The sequence below is a fragment of the Pipistrellus kuhlii genome, unplaced genomic scaffold, assembly GCF_014108245.1.
Source record: "Pipistrellus kuhlii isolate mPipKuh1 unplaced genomic scaffold, mPipKuh1.p scaffold_m20_p_15, whole genome shotgun sequence".
In the NCBI taxonomy this organism is placed as follows: Eukaryota; Metazoa; Chordata; class Mammalia; order Chiroptera; family Vespertilionidae; genus Pipistrellus; species Pipistrellus kuhlii.
In genome coordinates this window covers 33520294-33544977 of record NW_023425460.1, presented here as the reverse complement: position 1 = coordinate 33544977, position 24684 = coordinate 33520294, and the positions used below count along the sequence as shown (strand labels likewise).

General features: G+C 48.0%; 1 protein-coding gene across 3 annotated transcripts in view; it reads right to left on the bottom strand.

The window, feature by feature from the left end:
- Window positions 1-6624: 6624 nt before the first annotated feature.
- CNNM2 (cyclin and CBS domain divalent metal cation transport mediator 2) overlaps window positions 6625-24684 on the bottom strand; it is a 94231-nt gene continuing 76171 nt past the window's right edge. Inside the window, exons 2-8 of one of the 3 annotated variants that reach the window (XM_036437851.2) lie at window positions 24426-24569; window positions 21019-21156; window positions 18869-19038; window positions 14706-14799; window positions 12002-12067; window positions 8464-8648; window positions 6625-7549 (exon numbers count right to left, since the gene is read on the bottom strand). In XM_036437851.2, coding sequence (XP_036293744.1) covers window positions 7340-7549; window positions 8464-8648; window positions 12002-12067; window positions 14706-14799; window positions 18869-19038; window positions 21019-21156; window positions 24426-24569 — 1007 coding nt within the window. In that variant the 3' untranslated portion in view covers window positions 6625-7339. Of the gene's footprint in view, window positions 7550-7963; window positions 8344-8463; window positions 8649-12001; window positions 12068-14705; window positions 14800-18868; window positions 19039-21018; window positions 21157-24425; window positions 24570-24684 lie in introns of those variants that run through there. The other 2 variants (XM_045582047.1, XM_036437852.2) reach the window with 2 other exon arrangements.

Here is a 24684-nt window from a genome sequence, read left to right as displayed (position 1 = left end):
GGCCTCACAGCCATCCACCGAGATGGCCTGTCCCAGAGGAAGGCCTATGACCATCCCTTTGTTCGGAAACTTCTTCGAAAGAGCACAGACAGGAGGATCTTAGAGCAGAAATGAAAGTTATATAACGAAAGCAAAAGTTTTCTAGCTAATATACACTGGCCAGATTATGATGACCTCTGAATGCATAATAATATGACTACACACACACTGAGTGGCCAGATTGTTATGCGTTCAGAGATCATAATATGGCCACTTAGTGTAATTCAACCTTTGACTTTAATAAGGATCATCTGGATTGAATTGAATTACCTTCAGAAAGTATCAAATAAGTTCTCAGAAATCAACTCCAAGCTATGAAAAGGTCATTCAGTTTGTACACTCACTTCCTCTACAAGATCCTCAGATAACTATCTGTGACAAATGCTGAACTGAGAAGTCGCCTGGAGAGGACAATTTGTTAATGAAATTGAAACCTCAGCTTTCTTCATGGTAAAGCCTAGAAGTGAACTACCACATGGCACATGGACGCAGACAGAGGCTGAGGCAGATCTCATCACCTCTCTTCCTCAGAGCACTTGTCTAGTCAACGCGAGTAAAGCAGGAAAAACCAAGAGCAATCGACCGGGCGTGGATGTGTCGGAGAGAAGATTCCTTCCCTAGCCGTTTGCTTCCTGCTCTGCTTCTCAAAGCACACGGCCCCCCTAACACTCCACTGGAGTACAGATGTGCCTTCTACTCTTAAGAAGAGTGGGGATAGTGATTGGGGAGCTGGGATGGTGGGTAGGTCAGACAGTGTCCAGCCAGTCTTGTCAGCACTTCACCGAAATGTCTACATCCACAGGATACAAGTAGTAAGTAAAACAGACCACAAATGTCATAAATAATAATGGTGGGAAGAATGAGGGACCAGATAAGAAGCTCACTTCTCAGAGTGGAGGAAAAAGGATTCCAAAAAGATGTGGCCTAGAGAGGGGTCACAGAGGGGCTGTTGATGCCTGAATCTCTAGAGCACCAGAGCACGACTCACCACACTGATGCTGGTGTAACTCTAAGCCTGCGCATCCTCTCCATCCTGGGAGAGGTCTCACAGCAGGCTTCATCTTCGAGATCCAATTGAGAGGCTCGGATGAGGCCTTCAGCCTTGCCTAGGAAAAAACCGCTTAGAGCAGTGGTCAGCAAACTCAAGTCAACAGCGGTTTGCCGACCACTGGCTAAGAGAGTTGCCCAGATGGTTGTGTTATTAGTGACTGAGCACCAAATTTCTAGGGCAAATTTGGGTGCATTCAGTGCCCTTACTAAAACTGAGGGGAGAAATTACAATCCTTGCAAAGGGGCATTCTCTGGAATTGGCTGTTCCAGGCTATATGTTGGAGACTTGGTTCTAGTAGCCACTTTTCTCGTAGCACACAACTTTGTGATAATATATCCAAAGGAAATGCCACACTGACAATTTCCAACTTTCCCACCAGTAAAGCCAAGCAATTGGGCAGGGCACCCAGGGTGGTATTGCATAGATGAAAGGGAAAGAGGGAACACACACCTGCTATAAGGGTGAAAAGAAAATCATTTATCTAAATAGAATAGAAATGAACAAAAACCTTTTAAAACAATCACAAAATTTACAAATTGGTACAAAACAAATAGGAGAGATTGTAAATCTACAACATCATTTGAATTATAAAAGGCATTCATCATGACAATCAGCTCATGAAACCTGTACATGTCACTTGTGCTTTAGGTTTATGTACACAGCTCTGAATACTGTGTTCAGAAAGCCTCACTGCTGAAAAGCATGAAATGTGCACTATGATACAGTGAGTAAAGGCTAAGGAAAATGAAAATCAGAACAAAGCAGGGTCTTTTTCGAGGGCCAAGGCAATGTTGGCATTGGGACTCGAAACCAAAAAAAGGCATACTAGCAGCCCAAATGGGAGGCTCCAGAGAGATGAATTCTATAATCCAAGGGTGGGAATTAAGAGGCCATTACTGGTATAGGGCTAGGCCACTGCCCTGGCTTTGAAGGGAGGAAGGAGGCTCTGATCTCAGCCATGCTACTAGAGAATAGAACTAGTAGCTAGGAAACCACCTCTATATTAAAGTATCTCAGAGGTACCCGAGAGGCCCTGCCACAGTGAGAAACCTGCCTCCACCCTCATCCCAGACACTAGTCATAGGAATAGAGGTCCCAATAAAAGGGGCCGGGGACATTAAGACCAACATAAGAGCAGCAGCCCATTTTAAGACAAAACAAAAACAAAATTGCTGCCTTCTCACCCACTTGAAGGGACAACAGAACTCTGGGTGAGGGGCTCCAGAACAGATCTCAGTCACAGACAATGTACTAACAGTAGAGAAATATGTACATAATAAATAATATAAAACAGAGCATATACATTTGTGAATTTGAAGGACTCCAGAAACAAGGAAGATCAATGGACTGATACACTCTACCTTCACAGTAGACTGCAGACACGGCAGTAATGAGTCAGAAGCTAGGCCGGGACTCTGCAGAGTGAGAGTCCTGAGGCCTTAATCTCCCCACTCCTTTCCGCTCTGGGAGTCAGACCAGCCGTTCCTATCCAAGGAGCCTGACTCCAACACGAAGGCACCCAAGCCCCCTGGTCCATCTGATAGTCCTCTTTAAGGTGAGTTTGAAGAGAAGCCTGGCCCCAAAAGAATCCCTCTCTAATGACTCCACGTCAGTCAGATGCCATAAGCTGGCCTGCCAGAGGAGGCAAGACAGTACTCCCATCATTCTTCCAATTTGGTCATGTTTAAAACACTCCTAGGTATTAAGAATAGAAAACATGTATTCACTCAAGTCATAGAGAACATGCCGGCTCTGTGTACGTCGGAACCTTGGCATACAAATGCCCAGAATTCTACTCTTGTGCCACTAGAACCTTAATTGTCATGTTGCTTCAAGAACAGCCTGGTTATTTCCCAACAAAAGCTATTTAAGACAATTCTAATGAGATGATGTCAGTGGCTCTAGCACATCCTGAGAGAAAGCTTACTGGAGCTGAGCCAACCACTAAGATCTAAGAAGCAAAAAAGGTCCCAGCCCGCCGCTAAAAAGCTGTGGGAGAAAAGCTGCTCCAAGCTCTGCTGTTGCCATGAACTGCCCTCAGGGCTGACCAGACAACAGGAAAAACAAAACAAAACAAAACAAAAAAAACCCTGCAAGAAAGCATTTGCTGCAGCAGGAATGAAGGCCCATCTCAGCCTTGAGGGATGGTAACATCAGCAGGCTGGGCCTGGGCGCCGCCATTCACCCCCAAACAAGGCAATGAACCTCTCCGCTCAGAATTTTCTGGACTACCTCTCATCAGCCCACTTGAATACAACAGAAATACGAGAAGATAAAGATCAGCAAGTGGCCCTGAGTTATAAAAACCGAGCAGGTTGCCCACTGGTAAATTTACATCAGAAAGGTTTCTGAATCCCCAAGTCACTTCCATGCTGAACTAAGTCCCCCCTAATTCTGGGCTAACCTACCACCCACCCAGAACAGAACAAATCGGAATGAAATCTGACCCCAGACAAGACCTGTGACCTCAGCAGGAAAGAGCACTGACCAAGCAGCACACCTGCACTGCAGCTCAGCCTTGGGGCCCTCGCCTTGCAAGAGAAACAAGGGGAGCTGTCCCGGGCCCTGCCAGCCGGGAGTGTGGGTCATGCGATGTGCACCAAGCCAACCCTCTCTGGTGGCCTCTTGCTTGCAATCCCAGGGAACAAGGTGCCAGCCTAGGTCAGGCCTCTGCCGGGCTCACCCCTGGGGACACGGGAGGCATCTTGGTCTCCTGGCCCAGAAAAGGGGGAGATGGTCACAGGTCCCTGGCTGGCTTTCAGAAGATGACGGGTTTTTTGTTTCTGACCAGCCACACACATGCTCAATCAGCCATGGCTACTTAGGTCTGCCTCTCAACCTGAGAATTTGAGGGCAGAAGTTCATGATCCCTGCTTAGCCCAAATACCTGTTGCTTCACTGTCTATGGAAAATGAATTTCTATTTGTATCTATAATATTTTCCTAGACTGAAAAAGCTGGTCCTTTCGTCGTATGGTCTTGGGATAGCACAGGTAATGTATTCACAGTAAATGTTTCATATTGATGGTGTGGAGTTCTGCACTCCACATTTGCACACAAGTTCCTTGAAATAACTGTAGAAAATAGTCAGATGACCTGCTCCCTCCCACCTGGGGAAGCCAACTTTGTCAGCCTGGGAAGTGAGGGGGGAGGAGGAAGAGCTGAATGGGGTGCCCTTTCAAATGCAAACTCTGTGAGAATTCAAGGCGTGTGCTAGTTGATTAGCACCCAATATCCAGGAACAAATCTTAAAGGTTTGTTTTCCTAAGAGTTTAAGTACATGATATTGGGCATTCCCGATGATATAAAACGGGGAAATAAAAGGGGGAGAACCTCTAAGGCAATAGGTAAAGCCACTTTCCTTTATAAAAAAGCTGACAGTCCTGGGAACATCTGGATATTCAATCCAGTTCCGTTTGAACCTTTAGGGAACCAGGGAGGCTGCGCAGGAAGAGGTTCCACAGCGGAGACCATGGAGGGAGAGGCCCTGGGTCCGACAAGGGCTTCGGCGGAATTCAGGACCAGGGCCTGCGTCTGCCACAGCGCCCCCTCCAGGCTCCCACTGCACAGCCCAGGACGCGCCGCGGTGCTCAGGACTGGCCACTGCACACGCGATCGGAACGGTCTGTCCTCTGCCCCGCTCCCGCTCACTTCCCAGACGGGGGCTGGACAGACCTTCTGGGCCAGAGTCATTCTCCCGCTGCCCAGGGAGGAGGGAGCGAGCACTACAGCCCGAGTCCCTTCCCAGGAGGGGCTGGAAAAGAAGCCTGTGGCTCCCACGGTTACTGGAAGGGCCTTGAGCATTCCCCGAAGCAGATGTCACCGTAGCCACTGCTGACCTCCATGCCTTTCGGGGCCAGACAGGAATGATTTCTTATTCTCTGTTAGAAAACGGCGTGAACGGTTAAAAGAGCGGTTTATAGCAACACACAGGGAGGTTAAACCCCATCCTGAGCCCATGCGAAGCCAGCCCTGCCGGCGCCTTCACAGAGCCCCGTGCTGAGCAGGTAAGGGATTAAGAAGCTCTGCTTTCTCCCTGAAGTCAAGGAGGCAGCAGCTGCACTCAATCCTTTCCGACTCTCACTGAGCTTTAGGGTTCATAAAAGGAATTGGGGGGCAGGGGCGGGGGGCCTCTGAAAAGACCCCACACAGTGACTGACTGCAGAGCTCCTTCCGGCTGTAGCAGGGCCCGGGACGGGCTGTGTGGAGAAGCAGGCCGGCCGGGGGAGGCTGAGGGGCCACGATCCTCAGGGCCAGAGGAGCCTCGGCTGGGCTCCCCAGGCCACAGCGAAGGCCAGTGCTGGCCGGGCCGAGGGGCATGGCTCCGGGGAGATGCTCCTGCCCAGCACGGCCCAGGCTCCACTTCAGGGACACGCATGTCTGCACACCCTACACACAGTCCAGTTCCCGTCACACTGGGTTGCACTCAGCTAGATGCGTCTTAAAGATTTAAACTCAGATCTAAGATGCCTCCCCGACCCTGCACACACACACACGCACACACACACACACACACACACACCCATAGCGCAAGGCTCCATCCCATGGTGGCAGGTTGGGGCCAGCAGGCCACAGGGGCCCCTTAGGGGGTACCCACCCCCGAGACCCTCTACCACAAGGTGAGGCCAGCACATCCCTCACTAGGGCTTGGCACCGAACGAGGAAGACACTCCAAGACTGAAACCCAGAGGAAATCTTCGCCAAGTGCGCATCTGGCACCGGAGACATCTCTCAGCTCGCCAGCACGCGCTGGTTACTCCGCGGCGCCGCCCCCGCCCACGGAGCCGCTGGGCAGCCCTCCCTGAGGGAGGAGGGAACGGGGGCCCCGGAGACAACGCTATCCTCGTGGCCAGTGGCTGGAGGCGGCGTGGACAGACATTTCTATTAGAAAGCCAGTCAGTAGGAACTCACTTCAGGGTTGAATGTTGCCAACAAAATGCACACATCCCTCGGCTAACACTTAAAACACAGATCAGACAGTTAAGAACGAGTCCCTCAAGTAACACCTCCTGACATTAATCTCACTACACGCGATGGACTTGGTATTAAAGTCAGACAGACACACACATGGGATGGCCACAGCACACATTTGGTTTCTGAATCCCTGGAGAGGCGGCCTCTCTGGCGTGGCCACGTCTGAGCCGGGAGGCACAGGCCCTCGGGCAGGGACACAGCCACGACCGGGCCCCACGGGCCCAGGGGAAGAGGGACAGTTGGCTCCCGGGGCGGGGGCGGGGGCTGGCAGTCCCTGAAGTGCCCTCCTTTAGACACATGGACTTAGAGACGCCTCTGGGTGTGGGCACAGCACAGCCGGAGGTCCAACCCCTTCCCGACAAGCACACCCAGCGGGAGGGAGGAGCCCGAGCTCCACACGCGTGTCTCCTCGGCGGCCCCGTGGACGGTCTCCATTTGGCATCCGTGTAGCAGCATTTCGGGCACAAGAGCGGGCGGGAGGCAGCCTGGCCACCCGAGATGCCAGGCTGTGGGACGTCGGGAGGAAGTCACCTTGCCTCTTGCCAATGATAAACCATGGGCTTAAAATTCATTAACATTCATTTTGGTGATAAAAATTCCTTAAGAGTGGGAGCAAAATCACATTCCAAGCACATGTTAGACCTTTCGGAGGGAAAGGGACACAGTTAAACATTAACTTAGAGCAACACTGAGCTCGGGGGCGGCTGCAGGTCCCCGTGCAGGCTCCACCCGCAACGTCCCAGACTCCGCAGGTCCGCGCAGCAAGGCTTTCTTCCTTCATCCTTCACGTTCGACAGCGCCACCCACTGGGGCACAGAGGAAGGGGCCCACGGAAGGCCCTGGAGGGGCAAGTCCATCCTACTGGGGTCACATCATGGGGGTCACGGCAGAGTTCAGGCAGGACAACTTAAAACTCTGCAAAAGACATTCTAAAAACATGATCTCTTGAGAAAAAAAAAATCCCAACAATTTTCAACTTCATGCAAATCAGAGGAGGAGGAGAGTGAATAATAAAAGGTACAGCTGAAAAAATAAACATGATTCTATTTGGGTGGAAGTTCATTTCCAAAATCTCAAACACCAAACCCCAGCCCTCATGTCCGCTCCTGCCCTCACCAGCCTCCTCTGCTGCTTCCAGGGAGGGGACAAAGTCTTTGGTCTCAGGATGTTGCAGGACGCAGCATGGCACACAAGCTCACACTAATGGGATTCACTGTCGGGCGAGCAAGGCCACGTGGCCGGGCCCAGGGTGTGGGGGGAAAGACCTAGGGGCGCCCTAGATGGCGCCTTCGTTGTGTAGGCTGTGATTGGCCTTGGTGTGCGTCACACAATTCTGTTCATTGAGCAGGTTGGCCGTCTCGTCTGGCAACCCGTCGTGCAGCTCCGTAAGAGTCAATTCAATTTTAGTGTTTTCACTGTCCGAAGACTGAGGAGTTTTGTCCATCCGGGACGCCATCAAGGCATTTTGGTATTGCTGTCTTGAGATCTGGGGCCGGAAGATGGTACAGAAAACAAACCAAGATAATGCTTAGTTTTAGGCTCTCTTGCCTGGACATCGTGTTACACATTAAGTCCCCGAAAGGCCCCTAAGTTGGGAGAAAGTCATCCTGGAGGACAAACTGAGCCACTTGTCTTTCGATCAGAGAACATTTATTTGCAAAGTCACAGAGGTGGTAGAGGTGAGGAAGTGAGCTGGAGGAGGAATGGGCTCAGGAAACGAGTTACAGAGGCAGGAGGAGGGCCCTTGGAGAGGGAGAGAGGAAGGGAGAGGCAAGGTCCCAGGGCGAGGGGAGGCGGGAGGCACAGGCATGCTCCCAGGAGCCAAGTGGAGCCACTTTTTTTTTTTTTTTTTTTTTTTAAAGTTCAAGTTGACTCTGGTAAGCAAGTCAGTTTTTACTGATTTAAGCCATTTCCAAACTTTATTTCAAAGTTTCCCAAAGATTAAAACGGAGGTAGGCTTCCATCAGCTAAAGCTGGCTTGTCCTCCGAGAGGCGTCTTTACTTCAGACTAAGGAAAGGAGCCTGTCCCAGGGCAGGAGGTGAGTGGAGGGCTCTTCCCACTCCTTCCTGGCCAGTCTTCCGAGTCTCCGACCTCTGCCCTTGTCAGGACCAAGCGAGTCTCTGGAGTCCGAGCCCGTGAAGACTGGTGAGAGGTTGATTCTGTCTCTTAGGTCTCCAGCTCTCAGCCCCTCACACGGCCACATCTGATCTGGCAGCTCATTGGACAGGGAGAGCCAAGGACATGCATGTGTTTCCCCACCTGAGTCCTGGGCACAGTAGCTGGAGGCAGGGCACCCAGAAGGACAGGGGACTCAGTGGAGGGGCTGTGGTGCCAAAAGGCTGGCTGTGGATCTGACCTTGAACTTCCAGGTCCAGCCAAGCGGCTCCCTCTGCTCTTACCTTAACGAACTGGAGATCGGAAAGGGCGCGCACTGAGTAGTCTGGGATGTAGACTTGGAGGAAGGAAGAGTTGAGCTGATTGTTGCTGCTCCCCAGTGAAGGTGTGACGGCATCCATCCGGTCACTTCGACTGAGAGAGTCCGAGTGATTCAAGCCACATGGCCGAGGAGGGGACTTGCTTTCACCTGGAAATGGAGAGAAACAACACCACCCAGCCACTTCCTAAGTGAGGCAGCTACAAGCAATAAAGGCAGCCTGGTATTTCCCAGATAATAAGATGGAAGTCATTAGCAGACAAGCTTAACCCACTCCTGCCTGACGCCGCCCACAGGAGCTCGCTGCTTCTCCATTCGACGGACTCCATGGGGGTCAGCTGCGCAGCCTGTCCGAGGGCGGACCGTCCTCCCATCTCTGCCAGCACAGGCCCTGCAGCACACACCCCGTCAGGACCGAACGCACAACCCAGGGAGGCACAGCCCAAGCCAGAAGCAAAAGCAAAGGACTCTTGAGGATGTTCATGAATCAGAATGTTTTAAAGGGATTACACCCTAACTCCCAGCCAAAGCCATTATCTTTGTCTCTGACTCCAGCAGGCAGTCTGAGATTCTCAACACGAGGAGACAGTAAACCCTTGAGAGGTTTGGTTAAGTTGCTTTAGGTGCTGTGTGATTCTTCAGTGCGACAGACAGGTCAGTACGTCTAAGTGATGTTGCTCTTAAATGCAGGTTTACCACTGCTTTTAACACAGATTTCATTTAAAATAAGACCTGCCCCCTTGCCAGGCCTCTTTCGTGTTTGCTTTTCCAATCTAGCCCACAGCTATGAACTGGTGTCCACACCAGACGGACAGTCCTGAGGTGCACCGTGTCCTAGGACTGGAGGGGACCAGTTCTCCCACCTGAAGGTCAGCTCCTCTTTGCAATGAGTCCTGACAGATGCTCCCACAGAGCAGCTGCCCTCAGCCGGCCCCACCTTCAGCTTCAGCTGACAGTCCCCCCCACTTCACTCTATGGAGCTTTTGTTCCCTGCCCTTAAAAGCTCAAAGACAGTATCTCTTCTTAAATCTCTTCTTCTCAAATACTTCAGCTCATGTGTACCACCCGTCATCCCATCCCGACCACCATCTGAGATTTCATTCATTCGTAAATGTCCTTCCCATAATGACGCCCAGAACAAACATGGCAGCTACCCGAGGAAGTCAAATGAAGAGTTCACTTTCTGCTAAACTTTTCACGTCACCACTTTCCCCACCGCTTCTCACTTTTAGGTCAAAATTAAACTCATAGTGGCAGTTCTTGTTGCTTCCACTTATCTTCTAAGAGAAAATGGCAAATTAAACATTTATCAGATGTTTTCTGTTTAGCAGAACAGAGCTTTGATCAGATGTCCCAACATTGCAAAGCCTTACCTTACCTGCAAAAGGCAGATAATAATGGTACCACCTCCTGGGGCTGATGAAGATGCAAAATAAGATAACGGATGGAGTGCTTAGCGCAGCATCTGACGCCTGGGTAACAGGACTGTGTTCTTTACTGTTAGCTCCTCCCTCTCCACCGCGCCTGCCCTCACGACCAAGCCTTTCCTAATGGTGGTACTTCACCCAGGCTGGCAGACCCCTCGGCTCTTTGAAACAGGAGATGCCACTATACCCCCGAGTTTCTGTCCAAAGTCACGTCACCATTTCTACAGACACCTTCACAATGGTGTTTCCTTCTGTGTGTGACAATCTGAAGGCTATGAAAATGAGATATTTAGAGGACACTTTGCTCTCTGACCAGACGCTGTGTGCTGGCAGGCTGACGCCAGAGGCTGGTGCAGGACTCCAAGCCTCCCGTTACTCTGGCAGATCTAGACTCCCCTCCACCCAGTGCCTGGCCTCACAGCCACCGTCTGGAGCAGCCCTCCCTCAACATGCAATGACATGTATGTATGTCCACTGGAAGGAGAATAAAGACTGTATGGCCTTCCTCCAGTTCAGGTCATGTTTTGTTGCCGAATTTATGTGCCAAGATTTTAGACAATTATGAAAACAACTTTCGACTTAATTCCTCTTTATGTCTTCTCAGAATTGTTTCCTCTCTGCTTTTTGTCTTGCCTTTTAAAATGCACCCTACCTAGACATCCTCTCCGTTTGCTAGTAAGCTAGAGCTACAATAAAGAGACGTTCCCAGCCTCTCCCCTGGAACCCAGCACCTGTGGAAGAGGCTGGGAACACCGGTTTAATCCGCCCATTTCTGAGGAGTCGTGTTCCGGTCCTGCTGGCTTCCCTGAGTCCCGGGCCTGCAAATGCCGCTTTCTGCTACTGCCGCAGGCTGAGTGGGCACAGCTGACAGATCTCAAGTTTTATGGGAAATGTAAAAACATAAAAGACATTTCCATGAGCTTCATCCAAAAGTCATTCCATGTCAGCTTTTGTGGCATTTTAAATAGGTGGCAGATGCCAGCAAATAAAATGAGGGGAAAAATCATGCATACATGTATACTAATGTGCATATATGTATGTGCACATTCATATGTGTGTATGTATAGTCTGCCAAGTGTTTTCATTCAAATAGCCTTATGAGCAAGGCCAGTGTGGCTCGGTGGTTGAACATCGACCCATGATCCAGGAGGGTTCACAGTTCGATTCCCATTCAGGGAACATTTGAGAGTTGTGGGCTTGATCTCCAGTAGGAAGCATGCAGGAGGCAGCTGATGGATGATTCTCTCTCATTGATGTTTCTCTCTCCCCCCCTCTTTCTGAAATCAATAAAATATATATATATTTTTTAAAAGCCTTATGAATTATATATTATCCCCCAAACACCCTAAACTTTTCAAAGCAAAGATCTGAGGGAACATTAGTTTCTAAGACAAGTATTGCCTCCTTTACTAAATACCAGCATTTCAGAGTTTTGCTGAAATTGGCTTATCAAACACAAATTTCAACAGATTTTAAAAATCTAAGCTGTATGAAACAAAATAAAGGCAGAAAAGTTGTACTATTGAATAGGGAAGCCCAGCAATTTTAATTAAAGGAAGATTAAGGCTTGGCCTCCGTTTTTAGCAGCTGGACATGTGAGCCAGGCACAACCAGCCCTCCTGCAGGGCACTTGCCAGCAGCTGGTTAGGAATGTGCAGGGCACTAACTTCAAAACGAAGAGGGGGAGACAGGAGCGGCCGGCCCCCTGCCCGAGGACAGGATGGGGAGACAGGAAAGCTGTGGGTTTGCCACGGAAAGTGGGTCCCTCAAGCGTTGGGCGTGTGTTCTGTGGAAGCGTCCTCGGGCTGTGTGGTCCGTGGGGCTTCGGTCAGAGAAAGAACCAAAGTGGCCGGCGCTGCTCTGCAAACCCCGGGCGGCCAGAACCCCTCTTCCTTCCCGCTCACACATTCACGTTCCCAGATTCCCTGCCAGCGCCCCGGGCCCTTCCTGCACCTGCCGAGGGCGTGTGTGTTCCTGGGAACGGAGTGCTGGAGCTCCAGAAAACCGAGCGGCTTCTCCTTGCGGGGCGGGGCAGGGGCAATCAGAAGAATACGAAAAGGAAACATGCAGAATTACCTGGAGAACCTGCTGCTAACAACTCTGTCCTGCTGACAACAAAGGTACGAGACAGGGACAAAGGAACTGAAAAATGGAGAAAAACAGGGTGAGACCACATCGAAAGGCGGGAAAGAGATCTCTGCAATCGGGACAGGAGTGGATACCGGCCCTACCGATACGAGCCAGTGGTCCCAGCACGGACAGGCCTGGATGACACATGGACACAGAAACAGGACACTCAGCTTTCCGGGAAGAGCACGGGAGGCCGAATGCTGGTCACCCAGAGCTCTCCTGCGCCAGCAGCCACACCCAAGGGGTCATGGCTCAGATCCGGCCCTTCTGACCTAAATCACAGCCAGGGCCCCACCTGTGCCAGCACCTCTGTCACTCCCAGGACGGCCCACAGCATCCCTGACTGTGGCAAGAAGTTAGCTGTTCAATGCACTCACACCCTTAGTTGGTCTGGTTGTAATTCTGACTTGATGCTTTGAACTGCTCTGGAACACTTGAGAGTTCCCAGTGTTAGCGGCAGGTATATAAAGAGCAATGGGCACACACTTCCCGGGCAGGATGGGCATCCTCCTCACGGACTCGGACAGGGAGCCGCAGCCACCTGACCGCGTGCTGGGCAGGAGTCTTAGTTCCTGGGCAGGTTTGTTTTTCAAACTGAGACAGATTTGGCATCTACCTGGGCAGATCCTAGAAACAGATTACTGTAGGGTTTTTCCAGGCAATCAAAATGAATAAACAATATTATCTTGCGATTACTGTACTAATTTGCATCTCTCGAACACACAGAATCCCAAATCCGATTGGCGAAGTCAGGTAAAATCTGGGCTCTGTAATAAGATGCTATTGATGAAACCCCCACCTTTCTGGCATTTCCAAACTAGCAGCAGGCCCGCCAGCTGTCATAGGAAGGCCTGCTCCCAATTCCTCTTCGGAATGGGACCCTCACAGGAAGCCACAGGCCAGTATCAATAAAAAGGCACAATTGACTCCCCACCTTTCTTTTCAAAACTGCCTTATGAGTCCGATTCTGCTCACGTGGGCCCATTTGAGGCTGGTTGCCAAATAGTCACAATGTCAACACCTGTCATTCCAACGCTTCCTTGTGTGCTTTAAAGGTTACGAGGCGAGTAAGCACCACCACGTCGATTCTTTCAACAAGCACACGAGGTAACCTCATATCCTCTTAATGAGGAGGGAGCCAAGAGCCTTTCTCCAAGTCCGGCCACCGAATATGAGGGAGCTGGGCGGTACCGTGGTCTTCTTGGCCGGTAAGCACCTCCCCGTCCTCAGGAGCAGTGAACACAGATCATCTTCGCTCACGGCAGACGCCGCCTAAGGACGTGGGCAATAGGGCTATGTCCACACGGGTGTTCAGCACTGACGTGGGCACCGGCCCACGTGACTCACTGCCCAGCAGAGTGCGAAGATGCATCCGGGCAGGGGAGGCCTGGGGTGAGAGAATTCTTGACGCTTCCCTGGCTTTCTAACCGTAACATCTCAGTGCCTGCGACGTCATCTGGCACAGCTGAGGACCAACATCACAAAAGCAGACTTGTCTGGAAGTATCCCTCCCCTTTTGAGACTGGTTTTCAGAAGTAACTGGTTTTTAGGATGGGCTATAGCAAAAGTTTTCTAGTACAGCCTGTCATTTGACATTTTAGCCACAAGGTGGCAAAACAGCACCTCTGTTTGCCTGTCTGCCCCATTCTACACACTCCCTCTCCCTCTCTCTCTCTCTCTCTCTCTCTCTCTCTCTCTCTCTCTCACACACACACTCACACACACACACACACACACACACACACACACACACACACACACACAGCAATGTCAATAGAGACCCTTCAGGTCCCATCCCAGAGGTGGGCAGGTACCCGTGTCCATGTCCCACTAGGACAGGCGCTGCTTGCTGGCATCTTGTGCAGAGCACTTAATGGCCCATGGCACAGCCACCCAGAACTGGCTGACTCTAGATACGAGCTGGATATATGCAATAAATATATATTAACCACCTCGTTCATCCTCAGGAAAATGCAAACTGAAAAGCCTCCGGAGCAGTTAACACGTAGATGACTCAGCGATGCGCGGTGCAGGGCACGGGAACTTCCCAGGACGGTGAGTGGGACGCTCTGGCAAATCGCTGGGCAGCAGCTACTAAAGCTGAGAGATCCTCATACCCTGTGAGCCCACCACCCAGCCCTACGTACAGACCAACAGGACGCACACACATTCATGGAGAGAGGGCACGAGAGTGTCCACATTTCACAGCCACAGTCGCCCCAAACAAGCAACTACCCCAACGCCCATCAGCAACCGAGAGAACAGACGCAGCTGTGCTCCCGCACACGGAACACCGCACAGCGGTGAGGAGACACGAGGCAGCGCCCCTGCAGTGCAGGGGGAGAGGGGACACTGGGTTACAGCACCAGACTCGGTAAAACTCATCCTGAACTGGCGTGTGTGGTGGCGGCCGAGGTCCTGGGCCAAGGACGTTCTGTCTCTGATCTGGGCTGTTTGCACGTCAGTTTGTGAAAATTCATGTGTGTGTGTGCACTTAGGATGTGTGCAGTTTCTGTGTACGTGGTATACTTCCATAGGAAGTTCAGGAAGGAGATAAACAGGGTTAGCTGCAGGCAGAGAGGAAGGCGACCTAGGAGGACGACGCCATTTCCTGAAACACGGCTCTACCCTCGGGCTGAAGGCCACTCACCTGGGGAGGCCGTGAGGGCCATTACACCGTAATAGGAAAAAGCACTGGCTTCGAACTTCATACCTTCCTTCCCAGCTTCCACTTCCACCTTCCCCTGCGGAGAGAAGAGGGAGGGCTTCAGTCCACTCGCGTGCATCTGCTTGCAAACCCGGGGGAGGCTGGTGCTTCCTGAGGGCCTGTCTAACCCCTTCCCCGCCATCCCAGGAAGTCACCCTCTGATCCTCATCCCCAAGGAGAGGGTCCTTCTACTCAAACATGAAAACTGGGTTTGGCTGGGGACCGAGGCGGCAGTGGAAGTGTGACGTTTAATCTCTCCCGTCCATTCACACCTTCCCAGCACCGGAGGGAGCCCTCCCGCCCCGAGGAGACGATGCTCTTCTCTGTCAGGAGGACAGACCCTGAGAAGACGCTCAGGGCTGGGGCCAGGCTGTCCTGCAGGAGCCACGTCGGAGCAGAGTGAGGGTGAAGGGCCAGCCTGGCTGTGGCCAGGGGACAGAGAGGGTGAGCTGGTGCCCAGGGGCGCTCTGACCAGCACAATCCCTGAGCAAACGCTCAGCCGTCCTGCAGGCCAGGCCCCCCCCCCCCCCCCCCCCCCCCAACGTCCAGATTCCCCAGGGCACCGCGCCCCCTGCTGCCAGAGGCTCCTTAAGGAAGTGTCCTCCCTCAGGACAGCGCCTCTTCTTCCTTGTCTCCCACTTGTCTGCATCTCCTTCGCTCACACCAGTTCCCGGGGACAGACACCCCTCCCGCATCCCTGGGGCAGGAGGGTCCCTGGGCCCTTCGTGGGAGATGCTCCAGGTGCGTTTTCTGGGCGGCTGCAATGCCTGGTGACCCCGGGCTCCCAAACCCCGCTCAGACGGCCTCACTGCCTCTGGGGGCGAGGGGGCCCTCACAGGCACGAACAAAAAGGTACCACTTGCGACCAGGAACTGTGCTAGCCAGTCCGCGCTTTGTTAATTCATCTAGTGCTCCCACCTCGGAGGCACACACAAATCCAGGGTGGGGCTCAGAAAGATTACGTAACCGGAGAACAAGCTCTTAACCTAGATGCGACCTATGCCGCCCCCAAGGCAAACTCTTTTACTTGGTTCACTCCCCATTATTCTAAACTAAATCCCCGATTATGGAGGACTTTCTCAAATCACTTCAGAAAACTACCCTTTGTCTCTCTCTCAGGCTCTCCTTCCCTCAATGGCTGTTAGTTTTACCAACGCCCACTAATTCTCTTGCCATAAGAAATGAATGGAGAGGGTAAGAGGAAGTGCATGGAAAGAGAAAAGGACCAGACTGCATGCATCCTGTGACCAAGGAGGAGGAGAGACAGAAACCAATATGGAAGCAATGGATAAAACAGACAAAAAGTAGAATCAGACAGCTGTGTTACCATAGAAACTAGGGGGGGGGGGAGACCTCGCAAATAAAGGGAGGGTCAGAGTCACAGAGGTGGCAGTCGCTGGCGGCCTTCGGGAGTATCGTCAGGAGGAAGTCAGACAGTGAGGGGCAGGGAGAGCGGGTGGGAGAGAGCACAGGCGCAGGTGAGGAGGGAGGGCCGCCAGGCTCCATTGAAGGTGCCTTAGGGGCAGGGAATCCAGTGCACCAAACTCATTAAACACCTCCGCAAATCCTATTAATCCAGCACTACCACTACTTATAACACCCATGACATCATCAGTTCAGAAAACTCACTGCGTTTGTATAAATATATAACTGCATAGGTACCCCAATGCCGGCACATACACATAAACGCCTTGTCAAAAACATCTGTATGTTAGATGATTTACTTGTAAATGGTCAGGGATTAGAAAGTCCCTCTTCCAAATCTACTTTTGAGACCTGTCAGCCAGATAATGGCTCTCTTATACATCAACAAGGCATCACTGATTCATCAAGACTAACTATTATATATAAAAATGACTACTCAAAGCATCATAGTTTCCACTGTTATCACTGACATCCACAACATCAATCCTCAAAATTACCCTAAATAATCATTTTTAATATAATCCAAAGTTTCTCTAGGGTTAAGGAATACTTACATCTAGCTTTATGAGAAACATAATAATTATTCCCTCACTGCTGTAAATCCCCCACAGCCCCTCAGAATTTCGAGCTTGTCCACTTCCCATAAAAGAAAAATAATTTGAAGTTGAATAAAACTAAGGTTAATAGAAGAATCGGGTTTGAATTCGAAAACCCTTCCAAAAGAAGTTTCTAAGAAAGACTATCAAAGTGGCATGTAACCAGTTAACCCATGGGTTTTTCTACAGTTCCTCACTTCTGCTTCCAGATGCCACAATACTGTCTAAGCACAGGCATGGATACAACACTTCCCCAAGTTTCTGACACAGATATCTGATAAGAGTTCCTTTCAAACAAAGAGAACTTTCTTCATTCACTTAGAAAACTGGGGCCTTGCTGGACTCATGTAAATTTTAGGACCTACCAAGCACTGACTACACTTTTATAATGATATCTCCAATTCATCTCTTAGAACTAAGCAAGAAATATAAGAATGCTTAAGGGGCTAGTATTCTTATATTGAAATAAACTCAAGAATTCCTACAAAGTAATTCTTCAATAAAGAGGTACAAGAAGTGAATAAAACCAGCATTTTTTCCGCTCTAATGTTCATCTTGGTCTCCATGCCAAGGACGGTTCTATTAGGTCATACTGTGATATCATCAGTGTCTCCTGATAACTCAGGCACCAAAGCCCCAAGGAGGGCTCACACTGGCTCGACCTTCCCACCGTACACAGTGGATTATGTTGTAGTGAGAAGGAAACAAGTCACCATTGCCACGAGAGGCGGTGATTATGACATCAGTTACCCTGTAAAATCAGTCTGGTTAGTAATCAGGAATAAAAAAACAACAATAAATGAATTATTTAGACAGTACTAAGGGAAGAGATAGTAAGATATAGCCCTGAAACTAAAAGAACAAATCCTAAGAAGAGGACAGGGAAAAAAGATAGGACCCAAGGAACTCAAGACGCTTGAATTTTAAATGTCCAGCCAAGATTTAGACAAGCACAGGTAATTCCCCAAAGTCTTCAAAACATACTAACAATTGAACTCACCATTCTTCATTTGACTTAGGGCCTCAGCAATCACTGAGTGCCCTTCAGTATTGGAAATTAAAGTAACCAATGACATTGCTTTATATTGGAACTAGTGGCCCGGTGCACGAACTTGTGCACATTGAAAATTAATTAGAAAAATATTTTAATATTACTATTCGCTCTTTCTCTATAATACAAGTGTCAACCAAATTCACAATCAACAATGACAGATGGACACACACACATGCGACTGGCGCCAGTGAGAGATTTATATGTATTGCACATGCTCAAGTCAACTTAGCCTTTTAAAGATATAGAATAAACTTGCTTAATTAGACCTGCTTTCTGACTTAGCTAAACTTTTCCCAGGCCAGTGAAGCACCCCAACTTTTCTTTCAGGTAATTGTCAGCAACACAGCAGTACATATCAACATGAAGCAGATTATTATTGTAGATCATGCAGGGAAAACAAAGGGTAAAATATTAACTGCAGCAATATTTGACTATATTCTGCAAGGTGAGAAAACCTGAAGTCATTTTCAAGATCCACCATTTCTCACTTTTTTTCAGTTGGGTCAAATTAGCTTTCTAAGTCTCTGTTTTCCAGCTAATGAAAAAGAAAATAGGATTCCACCGAATCTCCTATCTACCTACTCCAGGACTTCTGTGAGAATCAAATGAGATGAGGCACAGGAAAATACTTCACAGAGTGTAAAATGTTTGCACCTGGCTATAAAGTAAGCCGTGTTTCTGGGTTGAAGAAACTCCATGGAGGCTAGCTGCTAGGGAGAGGAAGCCAGGCTTTGCTATGTGACATCATTACCCAGCAGAAACTTAGCATATTAGCCATATATATACATACATATATATACACACACACATATATATATGTATATATATATATATCGATATGTATATATCGATATGTATATATATATGTGTGTTTTTTTTTTACAGATATGAAAACAGGGAGATGAAATTTTCCACTTTCATGGCTACCCCAAAAGTATGTAAATTCCAATACCCGTTCATCTAGACCAAATCTCAGAACTTGAAGGGTGGGTACTCAATGAGATCAAACAGCTACTGAATAATTCTCTGACCTGCAAAATGAGAACGAAGTAGTCTACAGGTTTGTTGCGCTGGTAGAGGTAGTATTCTGGGGCTTTCTTGTTCTTCTCATCATACTTCAGTTCTTGGATGACATTGGGGTGCTTTAGCAGCCTTAGAAGGATCTTCTCTGACATCTGGGATGGGCTAAATGCTTCTACTTCTATAGATATAAACACAACTTGACATTACACTTCAAATGGACAGAAAATATTAGACTAGTGATTAAGGTATTTGGGTAATAAGAATACTAGGAATTAAAGTGATACAATATGGATTAACGAGACTTCCATTTGGTGATCCATTGGGGACAGATTACCTGGGAGAAATTAGAAAATGCTGCGTTTTCATATTTGTTTATTTAAAATTCTTCCTTTCAATCTGTCATTGGGTTTAGTTCTCATAAGAACACTCTCATTTTCTGGCTGATACAAATGAAAATCAACCGACAGCAGGCTTCTTGACTGCCAGGATGTCCTTCAACAGCCACAACAGCCTGACTCTCCAACAACAGCCAAAGGAAGAAGCAATGGTCAGGAAGCATCTAGCTGTGGGTTAGTACCAGGTGCACAACACAGGGCCCTGCAGCTCCATCTCCCACTCAACTGCCCTGAGGAAGTCTGGGGACCAGGGACTCGGAGAGACTCAGGATAAAAACAAGGCACGTGCACATATCAACATGCACTCCAACTTGCTAATTTAAAAAAGTTATGTTCATCTCTATTTACAAAGACATTCGTTTTATTTAAAATAAAAGCCAAAATTACCGATTTAAAGCTGCTATACTGAAACTGGACTTGACGGTATCTCAGAGGCAGAGTAGGATAACATTTCATTTTAAATTGTGGTTCTTGGGTGATGAAGAATATCACAATTAGAGAAAGAATAAGCAAGTAAGTTAAAAATACTGCTTATAGGTTTTAAAATGTTTAAATCATGTTATGTATGAAAAATATAAATTCTGTATTAGCTTCTGTGCTTTTTTTTTTTTTAGTAATAACAAGTAATACATGGTAGAAATTTTGGAAAAAGATAAAGAGGACAATAAAAAATGACCTATAAACCAACCACTGTGAGCAACTGGTGATGAGCATTTCCTTCCAGTGCCTCACCTAGGCCTGTGCCTGTGCGTACGTCCAAAACAACAGCTATCACCTTCCTGTACATACAGATCTACACCCTGTTTTTTCCTCACTTTACATTAAATGATGAGTGTTTCCCCAAGTTGTAAATATTATATTGTGAGCATTTCCATTATCTGAAAAACGTGATTTTAAAAAGTGCACAACATCCCCACATGTGGCTGCTGTTGGCCATCTTTTCAAAATAGTCTAAGTGCACTGCCTGCAGCTGGAAAGTGCTGGCTGCCCATCCTGGACAAGACGTCTTCCAGGTCACGGGAAACCTTCTCTCATGGCCCCGGGCCAGCAGAGCTCAGCCTGTACCTACAGAGCCCAGGGTGTGAGAAGGGTGAGCCAGTCTCTTAAGTCCATTCAACCTTGACCTGTATGAAGCAGACAGGCTAGGTTGGTGGTTTTAACCATGTGCACACTTGCCTCCTGGGATGGGGCCAAGTTAATAATCTGATTTGAAGAGGCTGTCAAGAAATCCATGTCAAAGTCCTCAGAATTTCTGATTTCATTTAATCCATTAGAGAAAGAGATTGCATTTTGAAAATCTGTTTTTCTTCTTTGTAAGTCTTAGAACCTGTGTTCTTACTGACATCCTCTGCTCCTCCAAGGCAAGCTGAAGAGAGAGCTACTCAGCTGTCCGACACACAACCAGGTGGTGTCTGGCTCACTGTCAGCCTACTCCGCCCGCTGGCACTCCCAGGGGCTTAGCTGGAAGCAGAGGACCTGGCCTACTGTTCACATGCAGTGTGGCACTGACATTCATCCTTACCTTTCAGACCAATTTAAGTTACTGGTCCACCTGGTAAATGTCTCAGAGTTCATGCCGACACTGAACATAGGAGAGGAGAGAATTTAAAAAGAAAAAAACAAAACTAAAACAAAACACAAACGTGGCATTGCTTTTCACCCCGCTTCCCAGGCTCCGCCCCGGCCCACCCTAGTCAGCGGTGGGTGAGAAACACTGGCTCCAGGGTTGGTCGAGATTTCAAATTGTGATAAGAGGCACTTGCCTGTTGCTAGGAAACGGTGCATAGCCAAGAGGAGCTGTGGTGATATTTTAACCTTCATCTCGCTGTCTGTCTGCTTAAAGGCGGAAAAATCTTGCTTTCTTTCTCGATGGGCTACTTTCTTTTTCGTTCTGTTATCCGCTGAGGTAACAATGAGGAAAAAGTGAGGAAAGGCATTTCGTTAGATCAGGGCCCTTTTTAAATGGAAATAAAATATACTGCAAAGGCTAGAAGAGAGAATGAGTCAACTGTCCAACACACAACTCTCTCCAGCTTGTGGGCATCCTCCGTCCAAACACCACATGGAAAGAGGACAGAAGACTCCTCGTCAAGTCAGTGCTGCGCAGTCAGAACGGCAAATCCTAAGTCAGTAACAGGCAACCTGATTAGTAGCAACGACAAATATACCTCATGGGGATCTGTAGAGCCCTTACAGGTACATTATTGGGAGCCCTGAACAAAACCCCTCCCCTCATAACCCATAGCAACCGAGGAGGTGGCCCGGAGTGTCCACACTCCGGAGGTGGCTCCTGTGTCCTGCACAGTGAAGAACGATCACTGTCACAGGTGACACGAAGGAAGTGTGTCCCTGCCTTTGGCAGGCTCCTCGCCTGTGCTGAGAGGTAAAACAAATACCGGAGCACGATCTCTTAAGAAGCAAACCAAAACGCTTCCATAGAACGTCACTGTAACAGTAACATCGGTAGCCCTGGCCAGCGTGGCCCGTTACTTGAGCATTGTCCTGTGCACTGAAAGGTCAGTGGTTCCATTCCCAGACAGGGTGTGTGCGGCAAGCAACTGATGTTTCTCTCTCACATCAATGTGTTTTCGTTTTCTTGTTTTGTTTTAAGAAGAGAAACTTTATTATTATTTTTACATATTTATTGATTTTTTATTTATTTATTTTTTACAGAGAGGAAGGGAGAGGGACAGAGTTAGAAACATTGGTGAGAGAGAAACATTGATCAGCTGCCTCTTGCACACCTCCTACTGGGGATGTGCCCACAACCAACGTACACGCCCTTGACCGGAATCGAACCTGGGACCCTTCAGTCCACAGTCCGATGCTCTATCCACTGAGCCAAATCAGTCAGGGCACATCAATGTGTTTTGTTTTAAAATATATTTTATTGATTTTTTTACAGAGAGGAAGGGAGAGGAAGAGAGAGTTAGAGTGTGCAGTAGCTGCCTCCTGCATACCCCTTACTGGGATGTGCCCGCATCCAAGGTACATGCTCTTGGCAGGAATCAAACCTTAGCCGACGCTCTATCCACTGAGCAAAACCAGTTAGGGCACATCAATGTTTTTCTCTCTTTCTCTCTCTATTCCCCTCTCTCTAAAAAAAAAAAAAAAAAAAAAAAAATCAATAGGAACATTTTTTAAAAAGTAGCATGTTAGCTTCATTTCTACCAAATCACAAGATCCTCAAGGTCAAGCAAAAATGAAGAAAGTGATCCAGAACAGAAGTTAACCGACTTCCTCTGTAAAGGACTAAACGGTAAATATTTCAGGCTCTGAAGATCATGTAGTCTCTGTTGCAACTACTAAACTTTGCTGTTTAGCAAAAGCTGCCATATTGAATGAATTAGACGGTGTTCCAATAAAACTTTATCACAGACATGATATTTTATTTTCATATCATTTTCATGTCACAAAATAATTATTCTTTTTATTTTTTAACACAATTTTGAAATTCGTAGCTTGTGAGATACACGAAAACAGGTAACAGGCACTTGTGGACTGTAGTTTGCCAACCCCTGATCTAGAAGGTCTAAGGCAAACCTGTCTTCAAGTATTTTCCTGGACAAAATAATAACCAAGAAAAACACTAGATTAAAGACAAGGCCCTGAGTGCTTGCTCCTTTCCCCCAAATCCAAAGTCTTTGCACTACCATTTAATGTCTAGGGTGAAGCAAATGGCTTACTAGGCTTGTTTTGGGGAGAAAAAGATCACAACTTACAATGTTCTTCTATCTGACATTCAGAGAATCAGACAGTATAAATCAACACAAAGATTTAAAATAATGTTCAAATGACAAAAGTTATCATCTCTGATCACTTATTTAACCAATATACACGAAACCACGTTTCAGCATTTCATATCAGTAAGTTACATTTACAATACTTTAGTATGAAATCAGTCTAACCAACGTTCGAAAGAAATTCACTCAACTACAAATATAAGGTCTCATAAATGTCTAAATTACCTTTCTTATGATGAGTACTAACCCTGGGGAAACACATAAATATACAAATACACACTTGGTATTAAATAGTAATTGTGAGGAGCAATGGAAAAAAAATGTAGGCACACATGACAATATTCTGTATCATGTGATCTCTGACTCTCTCCAAGTGTCAAAACCACATAGACACTTGAGTGTTTTAAGAACACTATAGACATGTGAGGGGAAATAAGATACTTTTCAGAAGCAGGTCACTGGCTAATTATAAAACCTATTCTTTTAAAGGGTACATGGAAAACTTTCTCAATTTTAAAATAAGGGACATTCAGTTCTAGTGGAACTACATAAAATCACTTTGCCCGGAGTGCCTCAGGCCATTTGAATGATCTGTTCCAATATTGTTTCAATAAACCAACCGGCGCCCGGCTCTTTATCCCACCTGTGAGACCCCAAACATCTCAGGCCTTGGGACACCTTTGGCATTATGGAGCTTTGCCAAAATGAAGCTGAAGAAGGTTTAAGCTGCCCAGTCAGACGATCCAGTTGTACTCACATAGGACAGGATTCAGGTTCAACACTCAGCCAGGATCCAGCCTATTCCTGGGCAAGCAGTGTGCATACTCCCTTCCACTTCCCTGGCTCATGCTACTCCCCTCCCACCCCCAAAGGGGCAGAGAAGCAGAAAAAGAAAGGGAAAAACACACTTTATTGTGCACCCCACCCTGTCCTGCCTCCTCTACCCCATCTGACCACCGCTGCCCCCAGCAAAACCACACTTGCAAACTTCACCTTTACTTTCATCTATCAGAACTAGAAAATTTAAACCATTGCTATCCATCAATTTAATAAATCCCCTCACTTTTTAAGTACTTGAATTATGACCTTAAGTAGAAACAGAAATTTGCTTGAAAACAATTTACCTAATCGAGCAAAATGAATTTTCTGGACAGGGCAAGAAAATGCTCAGATCAATGGTGAGGAGCAGCCGGCTTTTCAAAAAGAAAGAAAGAAAACCACATTGCCACTCGACATTATAGGACCTGCCCTGCTTGCCCCCCTCTGGTAAAGAGACTGGATACACCAGCAGGTCGCACACAGCCTGCACACACAGCACATAACTGGAAACAGGCGAACAACAACTGGAGAGATGCCAAATGACTCACCAACAACATGATCAGGAAAGCAAAGGTTTGGGGAAATTGCTCTCAGGCAAAACTACTCACTGTATAAGTCTGTTTCATCCAGGATCTCTGATTTGATGATTTCTTCAATCACATCTTCTAAAGTGACAATCCCCAGGACTTCATAAAATGGATCCCCCTCTCCTTCATTGTTAACACGCTGCACAATAGCCAGGTGAGATTTACCTTTGAAGAAAAGAAAGCAAAGGTTAAGAGGCAATTTTCTGAATTTCCTGAATCAAGTGTTAGGTATGATTATGGGGGGGGAAAGAACAGCAGCAAACACAGATACCAGATGATC